The 11,182-nt window shown below is 40.3% G+C and overlaps 1 protein-coding gene across 3 annotated transcripts; it reads left to right on the top strand.

The window, feature by feature from the left end:
- Positions 1-2,396: 2,396 nt before the first annotated feature.
- stmn1a (stathmin 1a) lies at positions 2,397-5,461 on the top strand. 3 transcript variants are annotated; one of them, XM_020606436.1, is made up of 5 exons: positions 2,397-2,497; positions 3,960-4,002; positions 4,096-4,268; positions 4,458-4,649; positions 4,729-5,461. In XM_020606436.1, exons 2-5 carry the CDS (start codon positions 3,987-3,989, stop codon positions 4,804-4,806), a joined length of 459 nt encoding a protein of 152 aa, XP_020462092.1. In that variant the 5' UTR covers positions 2,397-2,497; positions 3,960-3,986; the 3' UTR covers positions 4,807-5,461. The 3 variants fall into 3 exon arrangements, with proteins under 3 accessions (XP_020462092.1, XP_020462093.1, XP_020462094.1); XM_020606437.1 differs by having other exon boundaries at positions 2,443-2,540; XM_020606438.1 differs by lacking the exon at positions 2,397-2,497 and adding an exon at positions 2,606-2,742.
- Positions 5,462-11,182: the final 5,721 nt, after the last annotated feature.

Genomic DNA, 11,182 nt, shown 5'->3' with positions numbered 1-11,182 from the left:
CCAATACAAAGCTGCACTCTTGCACATCTCACAGTAAGCGCAGTATCAGCGCTCAAAGGCACCTCAAAGGCCAGAGCTTTATCCAATGACCCTCAGTCTCCACATGCATCCAGCATGCAGTATGTACTGTTTTCTTCCTCTCTGCACTGAAACATCCAACTGAAAATGCCCTCAACACAAACATAAATCACTGGCCTAAATCACAAGATGAAAAGACATCCACATGACAACAGTAAAAATAGATCTAACTGTAGGTAACAAATATTTTCAGCACAGCAACACTGACTGAACAAATCCCGATCTGCTTCTCCTGCCATCAGAATAATGTTGCACTAAAAACAGTTCAAAATCAAACAGTGTGGGTTAGGTCAACTGAAATTGAATTCAGTCCAAACATTACCATTTACATAATGCCTGAAGCTTTCTTGGAGAGCTACACAGCATTGTGGAGTAGGAGCCATATAGATTCAGAGATACCGCTTAAAGTCAGTGCAGACTGGACCTGAACATAAATAAATTAAGAGGAGGGCAGCAGGACAGAAGGTGCTTTAACCTTTGGGAACAATAACTTTGATAACTATTGAATTCAATTGGACAGTACATTTTAATTGGGGACCAAAATCAGTGTTGGCAACAAAACAGCAACACAGTTTAATCCCTGGGTATGACCAGTGTGTCTGAATAAAGTAATGTTTGGACTGAATTCAGTTTCAGGAGTATGCAACATGGCCTGTTTGAGCAAACCAATGAATGTTTGGTATGTTTGATGCATTAATATTTAGAATCTCAGAGTGAAAAACTGGGAATACTAAGGTGAATCAGTTTGATCTGCATTTAGAAATGATGTTGCTGGAAGACATTTTCACATTTTTAATTTGAGCTCTGCTAGTCCTTTAAATGGTGGTTGTCAACTCACTGGAAAATGATATTACAGTATAGACATGTTTCTCCGGCATGCAGTTCTATAAAGCCCTGACATAATATATTTGTAACATTTTCACCTTTACATTCATCTTTCACACACTGGGTTTGTATCATACCTCACCTCTCTCTACAGCACACTGGTTCTCTAAATGTAACAGTACTGCCCTGAAATCATGCACCAGTTGATATTTCTAGTTCGGCTTTGTTAACTTGCACTGTGTGTGCTGATGCCGCTGTATCAGCAGAATACTGTAAAAACAGTGGGCATAGCAGCTAACTGCTCCCACTAGAGTCCTGTATGACAATGTGCTTTCTGCTGTCTGCACGCCTCAATCAAACACTGTGCTGCGAATGGAAGCTCAGTGACCTCACGACATCATCAAGGTAAGAACATGTTTATTTTGCATTACTGTATTATATAGTCTCTGGTGTGCTTTAAATTTGTTGCTGTAATACTCTGAATATAATGTTAATGCTACTGATTGAACGGATTAGAGGCTGTAGTCTTGCAGTCCTAATGAATTTAGTCTCAATTGCCCTCAACATTTATAACTCGCACTTGGAAATACAAGTCGTCTTGTGTGATTTTTTTTTTTGGTTTCTACAAACACACAAATAATATTTGCCTCTAAGCTGCTCCTTTAAGCTGCATAGTTTCCCTTTGCAGATGCACCGGTCATTGAGGACCCCACATTGGCATGCCAAGTCCGTTGCCAACTGATATTCTGGGACCTCATAATTTACAAATCAAATGTTGACTTTGTCACACATTAGACACAAGAAAAGTGGGTAACATTTATCATATTTTAGACTTTCTTTATTGATGCTTCATTCTCTGTCGCCTCATACTCAGAGGTTGCAGACAGAGCTGGGTAGGGAATACACTTTACTACAGTTTGTTCATATAAATGTAAAAGTCTGTTTTTACATGTTGGTCCATGACTGGCTACTTCTGATGTCACAAAATCATTGTTCAACAGGTTACACATTTGACACTCAGATTTAATGTAAACACATTCAGCAGATGAATGTGAAAACAAACTATCAAACTCCATATCACACTGAACTATATAACTATATCAATATCATATAACTATGCACCATTCTGCAGTGTAAAGACCAACAATTCAAGTGAAGTACCAATAAATGCAATAACTAGAGCAATGAAACTTCCAGCATCCATGATTAGTGGCTGGGTGTGGTCATGAATAAAATCGCTGGGCTTTAAGAAGGAACAGTGTCCATAGATGTAAAGATTTTTCCTATAAAATGATTTCCAGTAGTTTACTATGCATTGATTGTCCCAATTTGCTTTCTAATGTCAAAAAAGAAAGGAAAAAAACACCGAGTTACCACATTTAAATTAGTGAGACAACTGAAGCTCATTGTCTAAACGTAACGTCACAATAAACTACAATTCCCAAAAGCGCCTGGGGTTTAGGAGTCAACCAATGACTGGCAGTAAATGGCGTGACGCCATCACTTTGGTCCATTTATGTGCCCGTTTGCTATTCTCACGCACAGGGTTCGCGGTAAAATCTGCGAGGAGCACAGCATCCACAGCTTGTCGAAGGTGGGTGTGACAAACAGCATCTCGATAGAAGAATTTTCCCTCTGTAAGTACGAGCACTGCTGAATTCACGACGCCGTAACGAGCTGCACACGAGGCGCGTTGTTTTAACGGAGACGGTATTTTGGGACAGCTCGTTCAATGTCCCCGCCGTTTTTTGTTGCGAATATTGTGCGTGGCTTCTGCTAGTGTAGCACGGGAGCTGACGTTAATCAGCATTATGACTGAATCGTGGATATTTGGACCTGGTGAGGCTTCCTTCATTTGGGAATATTTCAGCTGCTCCTGCGCTTCATGGCGCCACGTTGTTAGCCTATTATGTGGTGGGAGATGGTGGCACAGACACGGGGATAGACTGTGAGGACCTATTCCAGGTTTGTGAAATCTGTGGCCAGGATGTGAGAAAAGCTTCTTTATTCGACGTTTTCTGGCAGATAACATGCTTTTCAGCTGGTCTTTGTCTGCAGCTACTTGTCACGTTGGTGTCAACGCTTCTTTGTTTGATGCTGCTTGTTGTGCATGAGCTGCTGACACCAGCCAGCACAGTGAAAGCTGGGTCTGGAGATGCATATTGTACTCTTCAAGTAAGGACATTGGTAAGACGCCGTTAGTCGGTGGGTGACACTGAAATAACACCCGTGGGTGTCACTTTGGTATGGCAAGGTGTGTCCATTCACCAGCCCTGGTTCTGACACCGTCAGGTTGCAGTAGTGTTTTGGCAACAACATACAAATCAAATGGAGTTGGTTGGTAGCTTTTGTGAAACATTACAAGAGGCACCTGCTCGCTCAGCCAGTCCAGCTGATTCTGGTGCTGACAGATGACATGGCAGCTGCAGTTCATCACATGCAAGTCAGTCTTACGGTCGCATTGGAGGAGGATCCAGTTATTTGTACTGGCCCTGCGTGTTGCTTAAACATATGGTGTAAGGAACAGGTGCTCCCTGATGATGATGATGATGATGATGATGATTTCCTTCCCTGGATATGCTCACTAATCTCATCTCAGTTTTGTATGGTGGCTGTTTAGTATGCAGACTCCAGGCCTGTCTGCACCTGGCACTGCCTGCCGTTCCCGCCCTGATCACTCTTTTGTTTCCACAAAATGTGGACTGTCGTGCGTTAACAATTAACGCAGTGGTTGAGGCGTTTGAAACGCCCCCCGCACTTGTCTGAAGTGATTTGATGGTTTGCATATCAATCCAGATGTCAGCGCTGCCACAAGTTAGACAATAACAAATGGCGTGTGCCTGTGTAAAATGTGCAGCCACTGAATGCCAGTACCGTTTTGTGTGAAGTGATGGGCGGTGGTTGGGCGCAGCACCGAACATGACCACACGGGGGCACTGTTTTTAACTGGGCTTGTTTTGGAAGGTGGTTGCATTGGCAATGGTGTGGAACCTCTGCTGGAGGTCATCTGCTCATAAGTACATCAGAAGTCTGACTTTTCCCCCCCTCCCTTTTAGATAAACTGACGTGCGGCACACCTCAAGATGGCAGCCTCTGAAGGTGAATTGTGTCTCCAGTTAGAAAATGTCATGTAAATCATTGCTGAATAATGGTTCAGTGTGGCTAAACACATGGTTTACCTTTTGAGTTCAGATATCCAGGTCAAGGAGCTTGACAAGCGGGCCTCTGGCCAGGCCTTTGAGGTCATTCTGGGTGCTCCTGCTCCAGATACCAAGGGCGAGTTCCCGCTGTCTCCCCCCAAGAAGAAGGATGTCTCACTGGAGGAGATTCAGAGGAAGCTGGAAGCTGCAGAGGAGAGACGCAAGGTAAACTTATAACTTTTAAACCCACAGTGTCCTAGAAAAACACTTTAGCTATAAACGGTTTTAACCTGAACATGCTTCTCTTACACAGTGGGTTCGTCAGCATTTGAATGGTCATGGTGGATGCTGGGTGGGGAAACTTAAAATGTGGTGGGCTGGAGCTAATGTGGAGGTTTTCACCGTTCTTTTCAGAACCATGAAGCAGAGGTTCTGAAGCACTTGGCTGAGAAGCGTGAGCATGAAAAGGAAGTGCAACAGAAAGCTGCGGAGGAGAACAACAACTTCAGCAAGATGGCAGAGGAGAAGCTGAATCAGAAGATGGAGGCCAACAAGGAGAACCGCACAGCAATCATGGCAGCGATGAATGAGAAATTCAAGGAGAAGGTCGGTGTTTACCTGGATGATAAATGAATAAATGTGCATCATTTATCTAACTCAGCTTGTGATTTGTTGCATTTAATAGGACAAGAAGTTGGAAGAGGTTCGAAAGAACAAGGAAACCAAAGATCCCAACTCAGAAGAAGGCACTTCGGAAGACTGAAATCTGGAAATGGGGGATTGTATAGGGTTTTTTACGTATCCAAAGATTGATTTATTTTTTGTTGTATTCACTACCCACCTTTTTGAAATAAGAAATACAGGTTCCACTTTGACTTTTTCAATTCTCCTGCTATAAAGTGTACTTGCGCTGTTTTACATGTGCATCATCCCCCTGTAATCCATTTGATATGTAGCTTGTCAGTTCAGCTTCTGCCCTTTTTTGAAAACTAGCAGTGTAGACTTTTTGAGGAAGCATGCTCCTATGCATAGGTCTTTTTATCATACCTATTTCAAAGTGTGTTTTGAGAACGTCCCTGTGAACTACACCAGTTCTTGGCACTAACTGTACATCTAAAAACAAACTAGCACAAGGTTTGATGGAGGCTTCAGCTGTTACATGTGCAGGTGTTTAGTGCAGCTTTCGCTACCCAGATTCTTCTAGCTGTTCTCGCAGATCATGTTTTGTGCTGCTGCCAACGCTGTGAATTAACATGCCAGACATGGAAATGGATATCACCTAGAACACCATGAACAGGGGTCTACAGATGGAATGCAAGAGAGCAATACACTTTGGCATCTCAATAGATACGCTGGCTAGTTGACTTGAACTGTTGTACTAAACTAAATAAAAATGTAAACATGATTTTCTGTTGAAATTATTGGTGTCTTATGTTTTGTGGCCTGCTTGTTGAAGGTGTTGGGGTTTTTTTTTTTGGGGGGGGGGGGTAATCTGGACAGACACTTGGAGGTATTCTCTCAGTGAAACTACCCTTGGAAGGTTTGGCCTATGTTTAATGTGACACAACAAAACAAATAGCCACTTTACTTACTAATTAATCTCCCTGTAAACTCATTTACCACATGCAGTTATTTCATATCCAGCTCTAGTGAACTGGACTGTTGAGGCTACTCAAATGCACCATGGTCTTTGCTGGAGTAAAGGTGGGAAAACTGGTCAAGGCCGTCTCACTAGTAATGTTCTCCATCGCTGATGCAGGGATTTAATGCCAGTACACTGAGATTTACCAAGTCCCTCATTTTGAAACCATTCCAATTTATATCTATGCCAGTGACATCACATAGTTGAGTCCAGGGACCAGCTTCATAAAAAGTGCAGTCTATGTCGCCCTCTGGTGGTGACGGTGTAAAACAAGCATTTTGAAAAGCTGAATCAAGTGAAGAGTGAAACCACATTTAGGAATCATGCACGTTGAATATATTCATGGTATTTTATTCTGACAAAACAAAGTGAACAACCATAACAAATAAGACTCCTTACAACGAATTTTGTTTATATGATGGTGGGCACCTTGCAAAAAAAAAAAAAAGAGGGTGTATTAAGGTGGCATTTACAAGCTACATACAAATCTTTTATGTGTATTAAAATAAGCTGAAAGTATCTAAATTATAGATTAGTGACTCACTTACACTTCACTCTTAGCGTCAAGTCAATTTTATAGAGCTTAAGCTTTTATTTGTCTCAGCTTTACAAACGGCACACCACATAGTGCTCTCTGTCCTTATACTGTACGCTTCATTTGGGCTAAGAAGCACTCCCAAGCTTTTTAAAACGCATGACGACACAGAGCTGCTCTGATCGGCATCTATGCTATACGAGAGACATTTCAGAGAATATAAACAATTGTGCTTGTTCAGGCAGTGGTGGAAGAAGTACTCAGATCCCTTAAGTAGCAGTGTAAACATACTTTGTTACAAGAAAAAGTCCTGCATTCACAATGTCACTTAAGTAAAAGTACAAAAATATTAGCTTCAAAACACTTAAAATGCTAAAAGTAAAAGTACTCATTTTGCAGAATGGCACTTTTGACATGATTATATATATTATTGTATTATAAATACTGATGCATTATTGTGTTAATCGCATTTAATGTTGCAGCTGGTAAAGAGGGCGCTATTTGTAACTAGCTTATATACTTATGTATTTGAAGTACTGCTAGGTAGCTTTTGACTTTTCCAATGAAGCTCAATAAAGTCATGATTATGCTGGTATTTTTGTATAAATCTGGTTCTGAAAAGTAACTAGTAGCTAAAGATATAAAATAAAAGTAGTACAATACTTGCCTCTAAAATGTAGTGAAGTATGAAGCAGCACAAAATGAAAATACTTTAAGTACACATACCTCAAAATTGTACTCAAGCACAGTACTTGAGTAAATGTACTTAGAACTAAAATGTGATATGGTTACAAACTCATCTGCTCCAGCTGTTTTTAAACGTGCATGTTACTATTTGTCATGTATTATTAATAATATGTTTATCCTTTACTGACATACTGTCTAGCCATACATTTATAGCAGGTTTAAGGTCAAATGGAATTTATTCAGTCTAAAACTGGTTCAACTATTACCATATTTTATTTTGGGTAAATGAGCCACCATTAAAATAAAAAAAATATCAGTATTACTGGGTCAAAACAACCTGTTAGTACTGGATAAGAGTTAACCCTGTATTTTATTTGCACAAAATTTACACAAACTGAGTACATTTTAAACCCAGGGTTTTCAGAGTGCACAGAACTGTATCTAAATATAAAGTAGCATAAATAAAAATACACTAGTTAGTATTGCAAAATTGTACCTAAGTACAGAACTTGATTAAATGTAATTCATTACATTCCACTACTGCATTTCAACGAGCACATAGACACTACAACAGATCAGTGCGTTGTTTGGTTCATGTCCCATTGGCACATGTTCATGCCTTATCTGGAGAGATTACTTCCTATATTCTTACGTCACACCATAAAGTACAGTGTAGGAAGTGGACTATTATTTTCTGAGCTGATTACTACCAGTAGGGGGCAATGTTGCTCTTTACTTCCTCTCTCCATCTCTGTCTCTCTCCAAGTATCTATAAAACTTATAAAAACGTCTAAAGCCATCATGTGTTTTGAATTCTTAAATAATAATTGTAGCTTTGAAACAAATGTGGTGGATTAAAAGTGAAATGTTTTTCTATCAACTGTAATAAAATGAAGAAAACTCCACAAAGCTCCACAGATTGTATTTAAGTATAGTTGGCCTACATGACTGAGTTAGTTACTTTCCACCAGTGTAGAGGGATAATAACACGAATGGAAAATTAAATTAACTATTCCTCACTGGGTGCATAAACCCCTAGAATGCCATCAAGGACCCTCGGAAGTCCCTGTTTGGAGGCTGCTGTCTCAGTTTACATATTAAATGTAAAATACCATTTAAATACAGTATAAGAAAAACTTATAAGCACTTGGCTTCTCACTGAAACACTCACTGTGTGTAATGCAGGCGGCAATCGGGGGTCAGTGTGAATCCTGGCAGTTTGCAACAATTATTCCAAGGCAAAAAAAGGAGTGACAAAAGCAATATCACTGCTGTTGACATTTATATTAAAGGACTCATTCTCAGTGCCTGATTTGCTGAAGAGAGTAAAGAAGAAAAATCTATTTAGAACTGACACTGTTGAAAAAAAAGGAGGAATGTGTGGGTTAAAACACTGTTAACGCCTTTAAAGGAATAGTTGTAACATGACTAGAAACAGAGCCCCCCTCTATCAACCAATGACCTGTAATAACCCTCTGTAATACAATCTTATTACCACAGCAGGAGTGACCCAAGACAACCAGCTTCATGACAGCCCAGTGATGCTCTGAATGCACAAGGGTGCTGATAATTACTGATACAACCAGCATGAAAGAACTGCTCTCAGTGTTAAACACACACATTGTTAATCCCACAAAGTCTGAAGTAAAAGTGCCTTTAATTGGCACAACACTGCAGGCCCACACTGTGAACGATTTTCGCCAGCTGAACGGTGCTGACAGTAAAGACTGGGCCCTCATTCTGACTTACTGCTCACTATTGTGCACAGCCTGCCAGTCTGCTCATCTGAAAAAGAAACTAGAAAGCTAGTCATTCTTTTAAGTTGCTCTTTTATTGTAACTCGTTTTCATGTAATGGTTTCTATTTTATTTAGCTTGTTACCTTTTTTTAATCAAAAAACACAAATGACTAGTTCTGGGGGAAGTTTGTCCAGTAAGTCCTAATGACACATCAACACACTGGCAACGTTGCATGACCAATGTGCTGGATCTGGGCTAAAACGCTAACAGTGGATTTTCGAGCAATGACTTGCACTCAGCAAAAGCCAAAGACATCAGCCTGTTGGTGGTGCAGAGGTTAAAGGACTGCAAAAATCAGCAGAGCAACAATGTCAATGTCAAGGTAATCCATCCACTAATAGCGTTGTATCAAGCTGGACAGATGCAGAGGACTGACAGACCAACACTGCTGTTTGCATGCCCATAGTAGGACAGGAGAGACCGAGTGATTTGAAAATAAAAACATTAGATTTGGTGCTGGTTGTAGAGGACTTCACAGAGTCCAAAGTCTGCAGAATGCAAGAACCCAGAGCTGCAGATGGCCGCTGGCCTCCACCCACACCTCACTAACCCACGTTGTTACATCAGGAGGAGGATGAAATAAATCATTTAGATCTCCATCATATTCTGCTAACTGTGAGTTTAAGCTAACAATTAAGAGATTAAGTTCAGTTTTATATAATGTACAGGCTCAGCTAGTCAACCCAGATCACCTTTGATTAAATAGACCTATGTAGTGGTTTTCATATTGATTATAAATCTATGTAGCAACAATCTATGCTCTATGATTATCTCTACATCTACTACAGAAAATGTGATAGTAAGAGGTGCTAGGCTACTTGATTTGTCTATGTGTGTATGATCTCATTAGGCCTATTTGTTGTCATTTTTGTTTGATTGCTTAGGTTTGGTCGAGTTAATGAAACTATACTGAGGAAGGCAGATGCAAATACTTAGTTTGGACACAAGGTCCAGTATAGTTCACATCTGGGCGTGGTATGATATTGTTCCATGAGTGATTTACTGACTGCACATTTTTACAGACTTCATCACAAGTTGGGAGCATGGAGGTCGAAAGGAGGAGATATTAACCTGGTGACAATAAAGATACTTCGGCTGCATTACAGGAAATGTCAGATGTGGTATTCTGTAATCTGTGCCTATATCTCTGCTGCTTCAGTGTAACCCATTCTTTTTTAAAATCTCTCCACTGGGAGATAATATATAGATATGAGGTGGATGCAGTTCATCTAAAGATTTATTTTTTCTGGAAGAGGTCAAACTCTCCAATATTTTACAAGAAAAGCAAAAAAAATGAAAACCTTTTTTACATTTTGCAACTGCTCCAACCATCCCTTCAGCCACCTTCCCTTGAATTTATCATTAGACATTTAAGAGGCTCCTGGCCCCATGATGGGAACAGGCTTTGCACTGTTATACCAGTGGCACTTTTTGTGAATTACACATAATATACAGAGCCAAACAACCATCTCTTTGCTCCACGCAAATCTGCTCTTCTATCATTTGAATTTTATGTTGTAAGTGCTTTTATATATTAAAAGAGCACCATATTTAGCCTGGCGAGATTACAACACAGAAGTAAAACATTCCAGCCTGTATCTTGAGTAAACATAATGCAGAATGAGTCTATCCTGACATCATCTTAATGAAAATGTCTGTGGGGAAACAACAAATAGGGCCAGGCTAAGGCCGCGACTACAGGGAGTGGAGAAAATATGTAGATAGGCTGAGGCAGGGAGGGATGAATCGAGGGTCAGCGGAGGCGGTGCGGAAGGCAAATTAAGACTGAGGAGCAGATCAGCAGACATGAGTATGACGGAGATAAAGGATGGAAAGGCGGAATGATGATCTTGTATGTGGAAATGCTATTACAGGGCTGACTGAGTTTTTAATGTAGTGGAGAGATGCTGATAGTGTTAAGTAGTAGATGGTTGAATATGACTGCTGATCAGGGATGGGATTTCAGGCAGGAAGCTGGGGCATGACCGATGTTGAGTTTTAAGATACCAATATAGAGGACAATCTTCATAGCTGCGGTAACTGATGTTTTCTGCTGGGGTCGGGTCTGGGGGTCTGAAGCCGTATATGATAATGTGCTATATGTGTAAATAACTTGCCTTGCCTTAAGATTCAATAATAAGACGGACCTTTGGGGTCATGTCAATTCATGCACTTCAATTTGCTTTTCAGTTACAACAACAAAAAAGGAAAATTATAAAGTGTACATTGAGCCTGAATCAAGTACTATACAGGAATAAAAGAACAGTGATACTAGTCTACACCGCCTATTTCCTGGATAAAACCCTATTGCTGCATCTAGCAAATAAAGGGAATAAAGAGCCAGCAACAGTAGAATACACATGACTAACAATTAGAATATGATTTGCTAGAGTTATACTTAGGTTTGTATTCACATGGCTACTAAGCTAACTGCTAACATCAAACTACTAACATGAAATGTTATCGAAAACAACTC

Source organism: Monopterus albus, unplaced genomic scaffold (genome assembly GCF_001952655.1).
Source record: "Monopterus albus unplaced genomic scaffold, M_albus_1.0 scaffold77.1, whole genome shotgun sequence".
Classification (NCBI taxonomy): Eukaryota; Metazoa; Chordata; class Actinopteri; order Synbranchiformes; family Synbranchidae; genus Monopterus; species Monopterus albus.
The sequence above is the reverse complement of the archived record's forward strand: the minus strand, read 5'-3'. Positions and strand labels throughout refer to the sequence as shown.